This window comes from Vulpes lagopus, chromosome 3, assembly GCF_018345385.1.
Source record: "Vulpes lagopus strain Blue_001 chromosome 3, ASM1834538v1, whole genome shotgun sequence".
NCBI classification, from domain to species: Eukaryota; Metazoa; Chordata; class Mammalia; order Carnivora; family Canidae; genus Vulpes; species Vulpes lagopus.
In genome coordinates this window covers 151,040,038-151,061,741 of record NC_054826.1, presented here as the reverse complement: position 1 = coordinate 151,061,741, position 21,704 = coordinate 151,040,038, and the positions used below count along the sequence as shown (strand labels likewise).

General features: G+C 34.4%; 1 protein-coding gene across 7 annotated transcripts in view; it reads right to left on the bottom strand.

Moving 5' to 3' along the window:
- Positions 1-21,704, bottom strand: part of COL24A1 (collagen type XXIV alpha 1 chain) — a 388,183-nt gene that overhangs the window by 219,351 nt on the left and 147,128 nt on the right. For all 7 annotated transcript variants that reach the window (XR_005987020.1, XM_041750763.1, XM_041750767.1 and 4 more), the window contains 4 exons: positions 14,127-14,180; positions 12,527-12,571; positions 5,916-5,969; positions 2,615-2,659 (listed from right to left, as the gene is read on the bottom strand). Coding sequence is in view for 6 of the 7 variants with exons in the window: in XM_041750763.1 (XP_041606697.1) it covers positions 2,615-2,659; positions 5,916-5,969; positions 12,527-12,571; positions 14,127-14,180 (198 nt within the window). In the remaining variant the exon portion in view is untranslated. The remainder of the gene's footprint in view (positions 1-2,614; positions 2,660-5,915; positions 5,970-12,526; positions 12,572-14,126; positions 14,181-21,704) is intronic.

Sequence of the window (21,704 nt, the reverse complement as noted above, 5' to 3'; positions counted from 1 at the left end):
AATGAATGTAAAAAGTATAGAGACATGAGATATAGATGGGGTTGCTGTGCTTGGCATGCTGTATCACAAACTAGGTTCTAATTTGTATAGATCTAGAAGGCAACAAAACTGGAGGAGGTCCAGTTAAAGGCAATTAAAAGACTACAAAAGATTGGGAAAAGTAAAACCTAGCTATGCAATTTCAACTAACCTTAGATATCTCAAAATTACAATACTGATGTCAGAAAGTACAATCATATCTTACCATATTATGAGTTTTGTTTTAACAGAACTCTGGATTGGATGAACCATATTTCTAAGATTTTGAAATTAGTAAGATAAAATAAAAGCTGGGGATTACCAAGAGCTGAAAGCAAATACTCTTTAGGCATTTTATATATTTTAATTAACTCAATATATCACTAAAGTTTTTTTGTTTTAAAGCCTATCTCCTATCCTAAATGAGAAAGATGAAACATCAAAGATGCAAAGGTCCTTTTGTTTGGTAAGATATTTGATGTTTAAAATCTCTCTATAACTTGTAGTCCAAATGGCTATTAGAAAACAAATTAAATGACTTGATGGTGGGGGATCCTTTCACAAAGTATATGTGTATTAAATCACCACGGGTGACTGGGTGGCTCAGTTGGTTAAGCCTCTGCCTTTGGCTTACGTCATGACCTCAGGGTCCTCGGATCAAGCCCCACATTAGGGCTCAACAGGGAGCCTGTTTCCCCCTCTGCCAGCCACTCCCCCTGCTCCAATTCTTCTCTCTCTCTCTCTGACAAATAAATAAAATCTTAAAAAAAAATCTTCACATACACTTTAAATATTTTATAACTTTGTCAATTATACTGCCATAAAGCTGGGATATGACACTTTGAGATTTAGATTTTGAGTTTAGATCTCTAGGTTTAAATCTCAGTCTGTAATTTATTAGTTATGCGACTTCGAACAAATTCCTTACTGAGCTTCAGTTTCCTCAGTTCAAAAACTATAATAACAAAATGCGTCTTTTAAAATTGTTTGAGAATTAAATGCAATGCTGCAATGTTAAACATCCCTTTGTCTTATGTCTGGCACATAGCAAATGCTCAATGAATGTTAAGTTCCCTCTAATAATAGAAATCCACTATCTGCCGAGGCACTTCCTCTTTAGACAGCACTCACTGGCAATGGGTTCTTATACTGTCTGGAACTATTCCAACACTACTAAGTAAATAACACTTAGAAGTATAATATATAAAAAAAAAAAGAAGTATAATATATCATGTTTTATTAAGGAAAGATGCGCTTGGGGTGCCTGAGTGGCGCAATAGGTTAAAGATCTGACTCTTGGTTTCAGCTCAGGTTGTGATCTTAGGTCTCATGATCTCAGGGTCATGAGATAAAACCCTGCATCTGGCTCTGGGCTCAGCATTAAGTCGGCTTCAGATTCTCTGTCCCTTTCCCTCTACTCCTCCTGCTTATGCCTTGCTCACTCTTTCTCAAATAAATAAATAAATCTTTAAAAAAGAAAAAAAAAGATGCTCTTCATTGGTATTTTAACTTTGGCTATTAATTCTAGTTTATACATATTTCTTAGCAATTTGTCACTCAAACATAGCAGAACTTAATTACTTTGAATGACCTTAGAGAAATATGAGTTACAATTATATGAAAAGTCTTGAATAATCTAATTGATGTCAATGTTCCACTGAAATTACCTTTCTCAGTAACAACAAGAACAAAAAATTCTTCTTCTAGTTATTAAGGATTAATTGGTATGGCAATGATCTTTTAAGATTAAATGAATCCTCTCCTATTTTTATTAAGAACTAATGACAAAAATAAGACTATCAGAAATATATTGCTATTTTATCACAAGGCCAGGAAATATGATTGTTTAATTACTTAAGATTGCAAAATAATCTTTTAGAAAAGTTGTTTTTAAGTCATGAGATAGTTTAGAGGTAATAGAATGTGTTCATTTAACCTATTAAATGGTACTATTTGCTTTATGATAACCCAGCACACTTTGTAAATAAATTTACCTATCTTTCATTAATGTAATTTTCCACTTTGTATATGTCATATGGGTTCATTTGTTAGAAAATATTTTAGCTGGCTTTCCCTAGTACAGGAATAAAATTACTTATATCTGATTCAAACACAACATAAAGCATCCTACTTCCATAGAAATGTAAACTTCAACAAGTCAAAATTTTTGAGTAAAGAAATTACAATATGCTAATACTTTACTTCTTAGTTTATCTTTCAAACCTGAAGAAAAATATTTTCAAGCTTAAAAGCTTACTATTTTATGGCTTGGTAAGTTGTAATTTTTTAATAATGAAAAATGTTAAGGTCAAATTTAGATTGAAATGATCAGAACTAAAATTAAAGAACAAATATTAGAAATAAGAATGCTCCTGAGATTATAAATGTAATTTATATTGGACAAAAATATCAGTAACTGCATTTCCTCTTAGTTCTCTTGTAAGTAGGCTTTATTTGTCATATCACAAATGACTTTAAATTCGTAGGAGCTAAGCATTTTTTGTACGGAATTTTATTAAGCACAGATCATGGTTAATATGACTTCTAACATGCTTACAGATGATGGTAAAAATAAAAGAGCATAAGATAAGCTTACTGTTTCACCAATCTTTCCAATGTTTCCTTGATCTCCTACTTCTCCCTGTTAATAAATAATAGAAAGCTGTAAAAATGGTTATTTTTCAAATAAGATCACTCATGACATTGCTTCCATTTTCATTTAATGTGATTAGTCAAATCCAAAAAAAAAAAAAAATGCAAAGAGAACTTCAGTTATTCAAAACTGAGGAACACAGCCTTTCCAGTATTTCCTTACATTACATTCTTCTATTTATGATTTTAATCACTTTTAAAACATTTTCGCAAATAAAATTCTAAACATGAAATATTCAGACATACTCTGTAAAAGGCAGAATGGTAGGTGCTGCAGAAGGTATTAAGAAGAATAAAAATAAAAGAAAGACTTTGCCCACAGGAATGCTCTATTTGTTTCAGGAGAAAAGATCTCACTGCTGAGCAGAACAGAATACCTGCAGTAGGTTTAAGCGGTAAGGGAGCTCATAGGAGCATGCGTGCTGTGGGCTGGTACAGCCAGAGTTGGCTTCCCTGGGGAAGCCAAGCTTAAAAGCTTACTATTCATGTATGCTCATAACGTTACCACAGTCTATAGTCCATGATGCTCTGAAAACTCAATTTTTCAAAACTTGTCTGGTGGCAAACTTGACCTAACCCGAATTTATTTGGCAGCAATGCTTTATCTGACCTGAGAGAGGCGATTTATACTCCTGTTTATTTTAATTAATCTGAACATCCTTCTATTTTACCACAGAAATATTAACATTTCTAATTACACTGTGCTGTCCCATAGCCAGCTGGCGGCGTTAGGTAAACTGTAATATATTCATCATACTATCTTTTGAAAATCCAAATATCGATGATTTCAAGTAATAGCTTATGAAACTGTATTTGAGTTGGGCTTTGAAGAATGGGTGAGATTTCACCAATGATGAGGAAGGTCCATTTTTGGTGTTGAGGAATGGCATCAGTGAAGGCTGAACAAAGTCATGGATTAATGAAAGGTATAAGATTAAGTTCATGGTACCATGCAGAGTTAACCTGACAAGGGTGTATGTTCTATATATGGAAAGAGGAAATTTAACCATCAATTGCTATTTAAAAATTAATTAAAATTAAATCATCCATTGCTATCTGAAACATTAAATTAAAAATTTAAATGCTATTCAAAAATTAAAATTATTTATTATTAAATTGCTATTTAAAATAAATTTAAAATTAATTAAAATTAAAGCATCAATTGCTATTTTTAAAAAATTAGTAATTAAATCTCAGGATGAAATAGTAATTGTTAAACAGCACTGAACAATATTGTAGCCACTAATAACGTATACATAGCTACTGAGCATTTGAAACTGGCTGATGTGAACTGAAATGTGATGCAAATATAAAATACACAGATTTCAAAGACTCTATACCAAAAAAGAATATAAAATATTTCATTAATAATTTTAATATTGATCACATGTTGAAATGATGATATTTTCATATTTTGGGTTACATAAACGTATTACTAAAATTAATGTCATTTGTCTCTTTTCATTTTTTTCTGTGGCTCACATCTGTGATTCATATTATATACTCTACTGGATAGTGCTGATTCTAAGCACTGATACCTAATATTCATATGAGTAATCAATTTGAAATAAACTTTTACAGACTACACAAGTTTTTGTTTCAATTTCTGTATGCTTTTAGATATACAATAAAGAATGAAGCATTTTGGTTTGTAAATCCTAGTTTTTGACTGACAATTCACTAGACAGCTCTTGTAGAAAATTTGTGACAGAATAATATACAGATTATTAATTTTCTTGTATTTCTCCCTCTTTACCCAATACCCCTCTCAGATTCCAAGGGAGAGGGACCGTTTTTGTGCTTCATAGTCTTAGGGGAGGTTTGTATTAACAGGCAGAAAGCAGAAGTGGCTTGCAGATTACCTGCATTCCTGCCTTAGTTTTCAGAGAGCCTGAAGGTAGGAGGTGAGTTGGTCTTTGAGGGTAACAGGAGAGAGAGGAATATTTCCCCAGGCCTAGGAAGAGAATGGAGATCCTAGGGTTCTGTAAAAGGTGGTGTGACCCTTAACCAACTCCCAAGTGCTCCCCCCAGGAATGTGAGGTTTCCCCAAGGGAATGCCTGGTTCTAGTGAACAGCTGTATGATACACCAAGACTAAAATCTCGGACAAATACAAGGAGTTGATGATTAAAGAACTCCTTCATCTCCTGGGTAACAAAGACCCCCCTAAATGCTGGTGTGATTCTAGTAGGGAGGCAGGATGTCACTATGGCTAAGATTCAGTTTCTTGCCTGTTTGACTAGATGATAGCTCACAGGTGGACTTTTTAGAGCTATTTGGCAGTACAGGGATTAATCTTGGTCAAGGAGAATTAACTTTTCTGTTTATAAATATCATGTTTCCATTTCCAGGTCTAACTTGAAGGTCAGGTACACATATTCCCCCAGGATGACTGCAGCCACAGAGAGACAGGCTGACACATTAGAAAATATTTTAGCTCATATTTCTTTATTAATTGACCTCAAAAAATACTGTTTGTCTTTCCCTTAGATCCTAGAATCACAAAAATAGTTTAATATAAATGAATTGTAACTTTAAGAAATCTAGCTACAATGCTGTAAAGCTTTCCAATTTTCCTTAGGTTTTAAGTTTGTATAAATCAGCAATTCTTATAAACTAGTAACTAGTTTTCTTTAGACCTTAGTGTTGTACATACAAAACCACTGCATTACTTTATATTTGTTAGTGTTAAAAAAGTCATACAAAACTTAGAAACAAGGCAAAAAGGTAGGTGCCACATTCTTTCAATGACATAAAGTGGTAAAGGCCACCTAGTGATTTTCTAGGAAATGTACTTAGAATCACTATACTTAAAGGACTTAAATTGCTTAAAGGACTCAGACTTGATGAAGATATATAAAATCCATATCTATATATAGTGAAGTTATATTAACTTATAGATTTATGTCCAGTGAAATGGACAGGCCCCCAAATTGTGGTTTATTCTCCTACATCTAACCACAAATCTCAATAATTCTTTATTAAGCTGCATATCTATCCAAATAAGGATATAGATATAAACACAGTCACAGTTCTAGATATTTATAGACTCAGATATATAGATGTGGATATAAAGATACATAACTTCTCAAATGCTAGCTGAGCCAGTTTTAACATATTACTGGTTCCCTCACTAATAAGTTGAAAAAAATCTTAGACAGATGTTCATTTTATATTTTTGTGGCAGTCATAATTTTATCTTTTTGAAAACTATACTTTGTAACTGCTAAATATCAGGTACTTTACCTTTAAGCCTTCTGGTCCTGGTTCACCTGCATACCCCTTTTGACCTGGTTTTCCCTAGAAGAAAACAGAAAAAAAAAGAGATATGTTTAATCATATGTTTTCAGAAATTACCAAACATTTATGAGATTCAGACCATTCTATGAGATAAAGCACTTCAAAATTATTTGATAAGTGTATTTTAGCATCCCCATTAGTATTCATTCTACAGTCTTTAACTGTCTACTATGTGCCCCACACAGTTATAGGTGTTGAGGAATGAAGAATACACTAAGTATATCTGCCTTCATAGAGCTTACATTCTAATGAGGATGATAAAATTTAAAAAAAAAAGTAAATATATAGTATTTAGGTACTGTTAAATGTAAAGGACATAGAGTTAAGCAAGGAAGGGAGACAGAAACTGTTGTGGGAGTTTTGTTGAAATTTTTTATAAGATTGCCAAGGAAGATTTTTCGCAACAGGTTTGCCGCCAGAACACAGGTGTTGTGAAAACCACTGCTAAACCTAAACTAAAACGGGAGGAAAAGACTCATGACTCACATCAATATCGTTGTCATCGGACACATAGATTTGGGAAAGTCTACCACTACTGGCCATCTGATCTACAAATGTGGTGGGATCGACAAAGGAACTATCAAAAAATTTGAGAAGGAGGCTGCTGAGATGGGAAAAGGCTCCTTCAAGTATGCCTGGGTCTTGGATAAACTGAAAGCTGAACGTCAACGTGGTATCACCATTGATAATCTCCCTGTGGAAATTCGAGACCAGCAGGTATTATGTGACCATCATTGATGCCCCAGGACACAGAGACTTTATCAAAAACATGATTACAGGCACATCTCACGCTGACTGTGCTGTCCTGATTGTCGCTGCTGGTGTTGGTGAATTTGAAGCAGGTACATACACACTGGGTGTAAAACAACTAATTGTTGGTGTTAACAAAATGGATTCTACTGAGCCACCCTACAGCCAGAAGAGATATGAGGAAATCATTAAGGAAGTCCACACCTACATTAAGAAAATTGGCTACAACCCCAACACAGTAGCATTTGTGCCAATTTCTGGTTGGAATGGTGACAACATGCTGGAGCCAAGTGCTAACATGCTTTGGTTCAAGGGATGGAAAGTGACCTGTAAAGACAGGAATGCCAGTGGAACCATACTGCTTGAAGCTCTGGATTGCATTTTGCCACCAACTCGTCCAACTGATAAGCCCTTGCATCTGCCTCTCCAGGACATCTACAAAATTGGTAGTGTTGGTACTGTCCCAGGGGGCCGAGTAGAGACTGATGTTCTTAAGCCTGGCATGGTGGTCACCTTTGCTCCAATGATACAATTGAAGTAGATATGGTTCCTGGCAAACCTATGTGTGTTGAGAGCTTCTCTGACTATCCTCCTCTGGGCTGTTTTGCTGTTTGTGACATGAGACAGATGGTTGCTGTGGGTGTCCTCAAAGGAGGCAGCTGGAGCTGGCAAGGTCACCAAGTCTTCCCAGAAAGCTCAGAAGGCTAAATGAATATTATCCCCAATACCTGCCACGCCAATCTTAACCAGTGGTGGAAGAACGGTCTCAGAACTGTTTGTGTTAATTGGCCATTTAAGTTTAATAGTAAAAGACTGGTTCATAATAACAGTGTATCACAAAACCTTCAGAAGGAAAGGAGACTGTTTTGTGGACCATTTGTTTGTTTGTTTGTTTGTTTGTTTTTTGTGCATGTCTGGCAGTTTTAAGTTATTAGTTTTTAAAAATCAGTAGTTTTTAATGGAAACAACTTGACCAAAAATCTGTCACAGAATTTTGAGACCCATTAAAACAAAAGTTTCAGAGAAGGACAAACATTATATGGTCTCATTCATTTGGGGAATATAAAAAATAGTGAAAGGGAATAAAGGGGAAAGGAGAGAAAATGAGTGGGAAATACCAGAGAGGGAGACAGAACATGAGAGACTCCTAACTCTGGGAAACAAACAACCGGTGGTGTAAGGGGAAGTGGGGGGGGGGGGGTGTGACTGGGTGATGGGAACTTAGGGGGGCACTTGACAGGATGAGCACTGGGTGATATACTGTATGCTGGCAAATTGAACTCCAATATAAAAATATACAAAAAAAAAAAAGAATTAAAAGTTTAAGTCATATATTTACGAATTAAACAAAGAAATAATATAATCTCAATGAAATAAAAGCATTTGGTGTTATGCTAAATGTTGGCAAATCGAACTCCAATAAAAAATATACAAAAAAATAACAACAACAACAAAAAAAGATTGCCAAGGAAGACTGAGAAGATAGCATATGAGTAAAGACTTACAAGGGATAAGTTATATGGTTACCTGAAGAAAGAATATTCCAAGCACAGGAAAAGAGCATGTGCAAAGGGCCCTGAGGCAAGCATGTGACTGGTCTGTTAAAGAAAACATGAAGAGTCAATGAAGCTGGAGCACAATAAGAAAGGAGAGTAGTAAGAAGATGAGGTCAAAGAAAGGAATGGGGGATGAGAAGCCAGGTCATGTAGGGCCTGAAGGGTTACAGTAAGGGCTTTGCTTTCTACTCTGAATTAAGCAGGAAAACTCAGAAAAGCTTTGAGAAAAGAAGTGTCATTATCTATGTTTTAACAGGACCACTTTAATGCAAGAGTGGAAGCAGGCAGTCCAAAGAGGATTACAATAGTCCCAGTGAAAGATGACAGTGGCATAGACCAAGGTGGTAACAGAAGATGTTGTAAGTAAAATTGTGTATATAATTTGAAGGTAGAGCTTACAGGATTTGCTAATAGGTCGTGTGTAGAATGTGAGAGAAAGACAAGAATCAGGAATAAGCTCAATATTTTAATCTGAGTAAGAAATGAAACAAGGAAGATTGTAAGAAGAAAGGTTTGGCGGGCAAATTGGGAACTAAATTTAATAAACTGTAGTTTGCTAGTCTTGTTAGATATTCAAAGTAGAGAGATCTAGTGGTAGTTTTACATATCCAGGGATTCAGAGGGTAGAAAATTCTGGTTTGAACATATGATTTTGGCAATCACCAGCATTCTGATGGTATTTAAAGCCACAAGGCTCGACCCACTCATCTAGGAGTGAGTGTAAACTCAAGTCCACAAACCAAGCCCTGGGGCACTCCAAAACTTTGAATTTGAAGAAATGAGGAAGATATGCAAATTTCCTGCCAGAGATTTAGGAGGAAGATCATGTAGGTGAAGAAAGTGTTTCCAGGAGGAGGATGTGATCTTGTCAAATTCTGAGGCATGCAAGTATTGCGTAATACGAAAATTGAGAAATGACCATTGAATTCAGCAACATGGAAGTCACTGATGACCTTCACAAAGTCATTTGTTTTGGAGTGGTATGGATAAGAATGGTTTCAGCAGATAGGGTGAGGAGAAAAACGTAAAGTGCATATATTGACAATACTTCTGAGAATTTTTACTGAAAAGGAAAGGGGAAAAAAGGTTGACACCTGGAAGAAAACCTGGGATCAATATGTTTTGTTTTTTGGTTTTTAAACTGGTAGAAAGGGATCCCTGGGTGGCGCAGCGGTTTGGCGCCTGCCTTTGGCCCAGGGCGCGATCCTGGAGACCCAGGATCGAATCCCACATCAGGCTCCCGGTGCATGGAGCCTGCTTCTCCCTCTGCCTGTGTCTCTGCCTCTCTTTCTCTCTCTGACTATCATAAATAAATAAAAATTTTAAAAAAATAAAAAAAAAATAAACTGGTAGAAATAATAGCATCTTTATTTGCTGATAGGATGGATCCATTAAAGAAAACAAAATTAAGATGCAGGCAAAAGTGGGAAATAGTTGGATCAATGTTCCTCAGTAGGCAAAAGGATAAGATACGTTGTAAACAAGTGGAAGTTTTGACCTTAGCTACAAAAATGACCTGTTCATCCACAATAACAGGAGGGAAGCCTTTTTAAATGGCATAGATACAGAGAGGTGGGTAGAAGCAATAGTAGAAACCTGTGAAAGCTCTCCTCTGAATGCTTCAATCTTCTCAGGGAACTAGGATGCAAGGTAATGGGCTAAGAATGAGGATTAAAGGGAAGTGAGTGGATCTGAGAAGAGAGAAAGTGTAAAATAATAATTTGAAAACTAAAAGTAAATGCATATTGAGGGGTATGTGGGTGGCTCAGTCAGTTAAGTCTCTGTCTTTGGCTCAGTTCATGATCTGAGGGTCCTAGGATCAAGCCAGCATTAGAGCAGGGAGTCTGCTTAGCCTTCTGCTCCTTCCCTCCTTATTCTCTTTCTCAAATAAATAAATAAACAAATAAATAAATAAAATCATTTTTAAAAAGTAAATGAGTATGGCAATAGAATTCAGAATGCAATCAAAGGGATAATTTAGTGTTTTGAGGATGACGAAGAAAGATGTGAGGGGTCAGGAGTGCAACAAGAATAACAGAAAGGCAAAAAGGTCAATAGATTAAAATTCCTACTGGGACTGTTGGATTGGTTATTAGAAAGAATGTATAGAAAGAAAGGAGATTATGGCTGGAGAGTGAGAAGTTTGAAACTGAAAATAATGAGAGGCCGCTATTACTGGTAATGATAAGGTAAATGTTATGACTACAGCAGTTAGTACCTAACGAGAGTGGAAAATAAGATTACTGAAGGAGAGGAAGTCAAAATCCCAGATATTGGGTAGGTAAATCTATAGTGTGTGATTTTTAATATAATTGATATCTGATTACACAAAATTTGATTAAGGAAATCACTATGTCTCAATCAACATGTGTGACAAATTCAAATCTAAGAGTAAAAAACTGTGGAGTGCGATTGCCAAATAGAATACTAATTTATAATACCTACCAGGTATTATTGGTTTGGATTTTATTATTCCTATCCATTAATAGATATTCTTATTTTTCTTTCTTAAAACAAAACAAAACAATCCTCTAGCTTTCATTGTATTTTGACTGCATACAAAAACTTTAGCAACTTTAAAATTATATTTAGGACTTCTAACAAAAAATTGTTCTTTTACCTCTGCCTTGCTTGAAATTGTTAGTGGTTTTCTAGCAAGCACAAAGTAAAGCAAAGAATCAAAAATCATCCCATTATTGTTAAATATCAATTGTTCTCTAATCAATTTGCAAAGACACCAGAAGAAATGTAATTAAGAGTCTAAATTATTAGATTTATCCATATTTACAAAAAAATTTAAAATAATATACTTTATTCACATTGTTTTAGAAAAAGAATATTTCATCTTTAATAATGTAATACTTAAGCATTACAGTATATTAAGTAATAGTTATACAGTAATAGTTATACATCATATCTACATTATGGAAGGAAAATCACTGGAATCTGTATCAGCACATTTATTATCTCTTTAAAGTCAAGAAATTCAAGAAATTCAGAGCATCAGTGCTGGAGTCATCACTTCTGGCCCTGTTTAAGTTTTGCCATGTTAGGTTTATCCTGAGCATGTAATAGTAAAGCCTTATTTTAATATTTTTAAACTGTGGACAATATCTTGCAGGGTTGTTTTCAGGGTTAGAGATGATTCATGTGACATACTTAGAGCAATACTAGGTTTAAACTGATCTTCAACCATTAGTAGCAACAATAGTAATAAATATTAAGGCTGAGTTGATAAGGGGCAAACACGGTTCTCCTGTTTTCTAGAGGAGCAAATTTTAAACGAGATCAATTATACTGGGCTCAAATAACAATAGTCTTTCTGTTATAGAACTCACCTCATACAAAATGAAATAAAAATTCTTTTTCTTTCAATGGGATAGTGTATACATGCTAGTGAGGTAAAGGTGCTAAAGAAAGAATTCTGTTTCCATAAATGCAAAAATGTTTTAAGAACCTGCATGCTATGATGTTCTCAAGGAAAAAGAATGAGATGTATTCATGTGAGTCTAATGACATCTCTTAAAATAAACGTGATACACACACCTTTATTATTTCATAATAATGTAAAGTTTGGTCATGCATGCCCAAATCCTTAAAGAACACGTTTTGAGAACTTGAAAACAGGTAATTCATATATCACCACACAATATTATATGAAGAAAAGGTTGACAGAAAATACATCCTATTTAGTTTCCATAATTTTGTTGGCAAACTCAGAAAAGAACATTCCCAGAATCCCAGAATATCACTAAAATGGCTAAAGTGTTTAGCTTTCTTTCTTTCTTTTTTTTTTTTTTAGATTTATTTTTCTATTCATGAGAGACACAAGAGAGAGTCAGAAACATAGGCAGAGGGAGAGGGAGAAGTCGGCTCCCTGTAGAGAGCCTGATGTGGGACTCAATCCCAGGACCTGGGATCACACCCTGAGCCGAGGGCAGATGCTCAACCACTGAGCCACCCAGGCATCCCGGTATTTAGCTTTCTATTACATTTTGAGAAACTTTATAAATAATTAGCACAAATTACTAAGACCATAAAACCACTAAAGCAACAAGCAAACATACAGTAGACATATCATTTAAAATATCCCTGGGAAATTCCAGTTATAGGCCTATATTATTTGGAGGGATTATATGTTATAGGCTTTTCTGTCCTTTATTAAAACTTAAAATTTGGTGCTATTAAAAGACATTCACATAAGTTATTTTAAGAGAAGTACTTTTTGAAAAGTATTTATATGATACCTACTCTTGGCCCCAGTTCTCCAAAGGGTCCAATCGGTCCTTCTTCTCCCTTAAAAAATAAAATGAGAATATATCATGGCCTGAAATAGGTATTTATAAAGGTAACTCTTATTCTATTTACTCTGAGATGTGATGAAAATAATGCTGTGACTTTCTTGTATTTTATTATTTTTTTTTAAAGACTTCATTTATTTGAGAGAGACCGAGCATGAGCAAGGAAGGGACAGAGGGAAAAGCTCCTGCTGAAGAGGGAAACTGACGTGGGCTTGGATCCCAGAAGATCATGACTGGAGCCCAAGTCAGATGCTTAACCTACCTAGCGACCCAGGTACCCCAACTTTCTTGTATTTTACTGTGCCATCCCATAACATTTTAGTTTTTTGAGTGATAACCCCACATCTATCCTAAGGGGGACATGCCCTATTTGACTATTTTTAAACTGGTAGATGATAAAAGTTATATGTAGAAAATTGAGAATGAATAAGAGTGGAAGTGATGAGGGTATTTACCACAAAATTAGGATATTTGAAGGAGGTTAGTATCTAAAACATATGAACAACTTATACAACTCAACATCAAAAGCCAAAATAATCCAATTAAAAATGGACAGAGGGCCTGAATAGACATTTTTCTGAAGAAGACATACAGATGGTCAACAGACATATGAAAAGATGCTCAGCATCCCTAATCATTAGGAAAATGCAAATCAAATCAAAAACAAAGATTAGGAATCACTGAAATAATATATTAAGGATAACCTTCACCTTCTTTTTTTTTTTTTTTATTTATTTATGATAGCCACAGAGAGAGAGAGAGAGAGGCAGAGACACAGGCGGAGGGAGAAGCTGGCTCCATGCACCGGGAGCTTGATGTGGGATTCGATCCCGGGTCTCCAGGATCGCGCCCTGGGCCAAAGGCAGGCACCAAACCACTGCGCCACCCAGGGATCCCTAACCTTCACCTTCTTAAGCTCAATCTCTCTCTCACAGAGAGGAACTCAACTAAGTTCTTAATAGATGGAAATCAATATACACTGGTATATTAAAAAATTATTGGTACAGAACATGTTTGCTCTTGGCACATTTTAATACTTCATTCATTCAATAAATATAGATTTGAATCTTAGTTCTGTTTTAAGCCTTAGAGATACAAAGGTATATCAGATCCTACCCAATAGAGTTAATGTCTAGAGATTCTTGACTAGCTTATTGGTTCAATATTCTTGGGGTGAAACCAATTATAATGTCATAAAAGTATAAAATCTTGTGAATTCTTCTAAGGATCAAAAGATGTATCAGTGGACAGATTATAGAGGAACATCAAAAAATAAAGAATTTTTATATATTATTCTCCAAGAAAATTAAAAAGTAATAAATGTTTTTATTGCATTTATTGATAAATTTTCTAAAACATGTTGATTTTTCACCTTTAAATAAAATCCCATTTCCTAACTGCCTGTAAAAAATGGCAACCTGAAATCCCCTATGGCAAAAATTGTCCACACATTAAAGCAATGTTTCTTTAAGCAATAGAGTTCCACAGAAATGAAAAAGGGAAAATTTGAATTAAAAAAATTACTGACTCGTTATTTATTTATTCCATACCTGAAGTCCTTTGAGACCAGGAGGTCCAGGAGGTCCTCTATTTCCAAGGAGTCCCTATAAAAGCAACATAAGCACAAATAATAAAAACTTTACCTCAATGAATATTCCTCAATCAGCATTAATCTGGAGATGGCCAATACAATTTGGTACCATTTCTTTCCCATTATGAAGTTATCAAAGTAAGGTCAGAGGGTAGGTGAGCAGTAAATTCCAAAACACTGGGGAATGTAGGATAAACTATTTTTTTAAGTATGTTTGTGTTCAAATAATCTGCTCAGTATGTTACTCTTCAGCCACTCAGAAAAGTACTTCTAAATTTAAAGCAAGGAGTACAATTGTTAATTTGGTAATAGTACAATAAATATATAATAGAGTATCCAAAAGTCTAAAAACAGATGGAAGCGACATATTCTGTTTTATTATCTGTTAAGAGACTAGCTTGCAGAAGAAAGTAACAATCTGAATGTGATTAGGAATTTCACTATTAAAAAACTTTTGTTAAAATGCATGTTGTTAAAAATCAAATGCTCTCTGAACAAAAATTCATTAAAGTCACTTAAAAATCTTTTTATTTCAGAAAATACCCTATTTATCTATTAACATGATGACATTTTATTATTCAGTTCTGCTCCCCTAACTATACAATGGGTCAGCAATGTTTTAAGTAAATCTCTTTTAAAAACTAACTTTTGCATTATTGCTTTTAGTGATTCTATAACCATTAAAAGATATTTTCTAATTTTTAAATGTAGAAAATATGCCAAATCGTGAATCTATCCAGGTGGGTTTAATTTTTAGTTCTGGAATGCAGCTGAGCGACAAACTGCACAAGAATCTTGTCTTCACATTACACCTTGCTCTATCATTGCTATATTCTAATACAACAAAAAAATGAAAAACTTATTTTTTAAAAGTCAGTTTAACAGTCTATAATATCAGAAGGTTATGTATATAATGTTATTCAAGAAACTGACTTTAGGCAATAACATTTTGGGCAGCTATCTTATTTTTTTATTGGAAGAGATGGATTAGATTATTGAAATGGGTATATGTTATTTGATGCAAGTTCATCATGCATTCGCAAAAGCATCCTAATTTTACTTAGGGAAACACTTTCTCCTCACTCAGCCTACCTGATTTGAGGGGAGGTGAGTTCACCTCTGCCTAAATTTGAGGGCTGACATGTGACACGCATACCTAAGTCAGTCAGCATATTCTACACCTTTAAAAATAGTGATTGGTTCAGTAATGAGTCAGGAATCCAACTCAGTCTAACTAAAGGAAGTTTTTGCACTACAGTGTAACAACTGGGAGTACCATTAAGGATGATAAAAATTTAAACAGTGGGAAACGATGAAGTGGAGCATGCCTGAGAATGAAATCCATAAATTAATGAAAAGAGCAGAAGTAATTGGATTCTAATGATATTATTTGCGGTCTTGAATTTAATTGTTTGGATTCCTAAACTTCTTCTATTTACGTAGTCATGTTCATGTTTTTATTACTTACAAATGAAAGAATTCTGATTGATATAAGGATTTCTTTTTTTTATTTAAATTCAATTTATCAACATATAGTATAACACCCAGTGTTCATCACATCAAGTGCCCTCCTTAATGCCCATCACCCAGTTACCCCATCCCCCTTCTACCTTCTGCAAACCTTTGTTTGTTTCCCAGAGTCAGGAGTCTGTCATGGTTTGTCTTCCTCTCTAATTTTTTCCCACTCAGTTTCCCCCCCTTCCTTTCTGGTTCCTTTCACTATTTCTGATATTCCACATATGAGTGAAACCATATGATAATTGTCTTTCTCCGACTGACTTATTTCAGTCAGCAAATTATCCTCCAGTTCCATCCACATTGATGTAAATGGTAGATATCATCTTTCTGTTGGCTGAGTAATATTCGATTGTATTTATATACCACATCTTCTTTATCCATCGTCTGTCAAAGGGCATCTAGGCTCCTTCCACAGTTTGGATATTGTAGACACTGCTGCTATGAACATCAGGGTGCAGGTGTCCCATTGTTTCACTACATCTGTATCTTTGGGGTAAATACTCAGAAAAGTAATTGCTGGGTCATACAGTAGCTCTATTTTTAACTTCTTGAGGAACCTAACCACACTGTTTTCCAGAGTAGCTGCACCAGCTTGCATTCCCAACAACAGTGTAAGAGGGTTCCCTTTTCTCTACATCCTTGCCAACATTTGTTGCTTCCAGGCTTGTTCATTTTAGCACAGCAAGGGAAACAGTCAACAAAACTACAAGAATGGGAGAAGATATTTGCAATGACATATTAGATAAAGAGTTAGTATCCAAGGTACATAAAGAACTTAACAAACTCAACACTCAAAAAACAAACAATTCAGTCAAGAATGGGCAGAAGATATGAAGAGACATTTCTCCAATGTCTCCAATGTCAGAACTACCTATGGCCAACAAGCACATGAAAAAATGCTCCACACATCATTGCCTTTATAGACATGTCTTGCAAGAAGTTGCTGTGACTGAGTTCAAAAAGGTTACTGCCTATGTTCTGCTCTTGTATTTTGATGGATTCCTATCTCACATTTAGATCTTTCATCCATTTTGAGTTTATCTTTATGATATAATAATTTCTAACTCTTTAATATCCAAAATAGTCTTCTTGGTCTCTAAGTGATAGGTTTTAAGTATTTAGACTGATGTAAGATATGAAATCAGAATGTTCTGATATTTAAATTCTATCACAGGACAGCTTATGCTTAATTATTTAATTCATTGTTTATTTTTTCATCCACCATCTATTAATTTCCTCTACAGGTAAGGTCCAATAAACAGCACAGCATTAGGCCCTGGGTATACAAATACAAATAAAATACAGTTCCTATTTTTAATCAATTCATAATTTATTATAGATGATGGCACTTTAAAATAAAAATTAGTAAATAATTGTAATGGAAATAGAAGTAGAACCAAAGTATAATGGGAACTTAGATGAAAGACAAAAATCTTTTCTGGGAGGGTCATAAATTTTTTATCTTTGCAAATGATTTTGTGCTGAATTTTGATAGGCTACTAAAAATTTATAGCATAAAATAAGCAGACACCAAAAACTTATTAACAACTCCTGGGGCTCAAAGCCATTGATGAATATACAATTTCAGATTATTGTGTATGTGTAAAAAACTGGTTCAGCTCCATATGCAAGATATAACCAGCAGAGGGCTGAGTGATCAAAAACAACAACAACACTAAGGTGCCTTATTCTCTCACCGCAGCCATTTACCTACCTTACCATGAATGGTACCAATGACCGAGAAATAAAAAATAACTCTCAGGAAGCACATAAACCCTCTTTCCTTTCTCTTCCAAGACCAATTTATAATCTTAGAAAATTTGTAAAATCTGAATTAAAAAACAAAACGAAACAAAACTAGTAATATGCTGTTTATAAGAAACACACCTAAAACAAAAATACAGGGAAATTTAAAGTCAAAAAAAGTAGAAAAAGATAGTCAAGAGATTCACCAGCCCAAAAAGAGTTGAAATAATTAATGTTAGACATAGTAGACTTTAAAATAAAACAGATTATTAGAATTAAGAGGGTCACTAAATGATAGAAGGCTGTATTCACCAGGAAGAGATTAAAAATTCTTGATGTTTGTGCAACTTATAAATTTCAAATACATGAGGTAAAAATGAACAAATAAAAATAAATTGAGAAATCTAGTATTAGAGAGGGAAATTCTAACATATATTTCAGAAATTAGTAGATCTAGCAAATAAAAATCAGTAGGAATAGAGAAGGCTGAAATAGCAAAATTACTTGATCTAATGGCCATATGTAGAACAATGAATCCTCAAGTTGGAGTTTACAAATTCTTTACAAGCACACATGGAAAATCTGTGAAAATTAACCTCAAGAAAGAAAGGCCATAATTAGTATCGATTAAAACAGTATCGATTAAAAAATTGTATATACATAGTGGCTTACTCTATAGCAGTAAAAATAAATAAGCTGTAATTACATGCATCAACCTAGGGTACACAAAAAAGATAAGACTGAATGGCAGGAGCAAATCATTGAAGAACTTATGCGGTATAATTCCTTTTGTATGAATTTCCTAAACAAGGAAAACAACAAGTATTATGAGAGTGTATACACAGATGGTAAAAGTACAGTGAAAAAAAGAGAGTGTTTATAAATGCAAGAAGGGAAGAAACAGACATGATTAGTGAGGGACACTCGAGAAGCTTATAAGTCTATTTCTTAATGTTAATATAGTTTTTTCATCATTATTTAAGCTATGCACATGTTTCATATTTGCCATATTAAATATGCAAATTCTTTAGCACAGATCACGTAGATTACAGATTAGGTCACAAAAGAAATCTTAAGACATATAATAAAATTGAAATTATATCAACTATCCTTTCTGATCTTAATGAAATGAAACTAGAAATCAAATAGCAGAAGGAAAACAAAAAAATTCACAAATAGGAGGAAATTAAATAATACTCTTGAATGTGGGAAACAGGCCTGCTGTATCATAAATAGATCTAAGAAAAAATTGAAATTATATCAACTATCCTTTCTGACCTTAATGAAATGAAACTAGAAATCAATAGCAGAAGGAAAACAAAAAAAGTCACAAATAGGAGGAAATTAAATAACACTCTTGAATGTGGGAAACAGGCCTGCTGTAACATAAATAGATCTAAGAAAAAAAAGAGGCTGTTAATACACGATCCTGAGAGGGGCACCTGGGTGGCTCAGTCAGTTAAGTATCCGCCTTCAGCTCAGGTCATGATCCTGGGCTCCTGGGATCAAGTCCCTGCTGAGCAGGGAGCCGGCTTCTCTCTCTCTCTGCTGCTTCCCCTGCTTCTGCTCTCTCTCTTTCTCTCTCTCTCTCTCAAATAAATAAATAAAATCTTAAAAAAATATATATGATCCTGAAAAATGCATCCCATGATGTGACAAAGAGACATAGAAGAGCAGTAAGTCCTGAACGCAAGATGCAACCAACTAGAACACCAGAGTGGACTATTCATCATACTTGAAACTTCCTTGTGCACCCTACATGGGAGGGATGTTTGTTAGAAGTTATTTTAAGCCTGCCTCTTTGTATTACCCGACTTATCTAATGTAGAGATCTCTCTTTCAAATACATAGGGTTAAACAATGCATCTAGTAAAAGCAGCAGCCTTTATGAGCTTGGGACCTTTGCAGGCTTTGCATTGGTCCCCTGATCCCCACAGTATTTTGTGTCTGTCTCTTCTTTTATTCCGCGTGTGCATTGCACTTTCAAAAAAGAGATCAAAAGGGAAATTAGAAAATATTTTCAGATAAATGAGAATGAGAACACAATACACTAAAATTTATGGGATGCATAAAAATAGTACTAAGAGGGAATTTTAAAATGGTAAACACCTACATTAAAGAAAGATCTCAAATAAGCCACCTAACTTTACACCTCAAGAAACTGGAAAAAGAACAAACTAGGCCAAAGTTAGGAGATAAAAGGAAATAATAAAAATTAGAGCAAAAATAAGTGAAGAGAGAATAGGAAAACAACAGAAAAAATAATAAAACTAAAGGTTTTTTTAAAATCAACAAAATTGTGGACATTGCTGCTATAAACATCAGGGTACAGGTGTCCTGGCATTTCATTGCATCTGCATCTTTGGGGAAAATAGCCAAACTGTGGAAGGAGCCTTGGTGTCCATCGAAAGATGAATGGATAAAGAAGATGTGGTTTATGTATACAATGGAATATTACTCAGCCATTAGAAATGACAAATACCCACCATTTGCTTCAACGTGGATGGAACTGGAGGGTATTATCCTGAGTGAAATAAGTCAATCGGAGAAGGACAAACATTATATGGTCTCATTCATTTGGGGAATATTAATAATAGTGAAAGGGAATAGAAGGGAAGGGAGAAGAAATGGGTAGGAAATATCAGAAAGGGAGACATAACATGAAGACTCCTAACTCTGAGAAATGAACTAGGGGTGGTGGAAGGGGAGGAGGGCGGGGGGTGGGGGTGAATGGGTGACGGGCACTGAGGGGGGCACTTGATGGGATGAGCACTGGGTATTATTCTGTATGTTGGCAAATTGAACACCAATAAAAAATAAATTTATTATTTAAAAAAATCAACAAAATTGACAAATGTCTATCTGGACTAACCAAAAGACTTAAAAAAATAAAAATATGAAAGAGGATCATAAGACACTAATACAAACAATTACACACAAACATATTAGATAACCTAGAAGACACAGATAAAACTCCAAGAAACATATATCCTATCAAAACTGAATCATGAAGAAATACAAAATCCAACAGATCTCTAACTTATAAGGAGATTGAATCAGTAATAAAAGACATCCCAGCCAGGAAAAGCACAGAACCATACGACTTCACTGGGAAAATTCCACGAAACATTAAAAAAAAAAAAAAGAATTGCTGTAAATCCTTTTCAAACTCTCTCAAAAAGCTGAAAAGAAGAGAACACTTCCAAACTCATTTTATAAGGCCAGCATTACTCTGATACCAAAGCCAGACCAAGACACTACAAGAAAAGAAAATCACATGCCAAATTCTCTGATGAATATAGGTATAAAAATCCTCAAAAAAATACTAGCAAAAAAAAAAATACTACCAGAATGAATTCAACAGCACATTAGAGGACCATACACCATAACCAAATGGGATTCATTCCTAGGATGTAAGGATTGTTTATATATGAAAATCAATGTGATATACCATATTAACAGAACAAAAGATAAAAATAACATGATCATGTCAATAGATACAGGAAAAGCATTTGAAAAAATTCAATACCCTTTCATGATAAAATACTTGACAACCTAAAAAACAGGAGGAAATTACCTCAATCTAATAAAGGCCACATATGAAAAGTCCACAGTTACTATACTCAATAGTGGAAAACTGAAAGCTTTCCTCTAAGATTAAGAACAAGGCAAGAATACTCATTCCCATCATTTCTACAAGTCCTAGATAGAGCAATTAATCCAGAAAGAAAAAAAATGCACCCAAGTAGGAAAGGGAAAAGTAAAATTCCTGCTCAGAGATGACATACAAGATGACCTTGTATGTAGAAAATCCTAAAGATGTTACCAACATGTTGTTAGAACTAATAAATGAATTCAACCACGTTGCAGAATACAAAATCAATATACAAAAATCAGCTGCATTTGTATACATTGACAACAAGCAATTTGAAAATGAAATAAGAAAAGAATCCCATTTACCATAGCATCAAAAACAATAAAATACTTAGGAATAAACTTAACCAAGGAGGTGAAAGACTTGTTAACACTGAAAATTACAAAACATTGGTGACAGAAATTAAAGATGACACAAATAGTGTAAAGATATGTCATGTTCATGGACTAGAAGACTTAATACTGTTAAAATATTCTACACTAACAAAAGCAATCTATAAATCCAATGTAATCCCTGGCAAGAACTCAATGGCAAATATAAAATTAACCAGTTCTATCATTCACATGGAACCACAAAGAACCCTCAGTAGCCAAAACAATCTTGAGAAAGAAGAAAGCT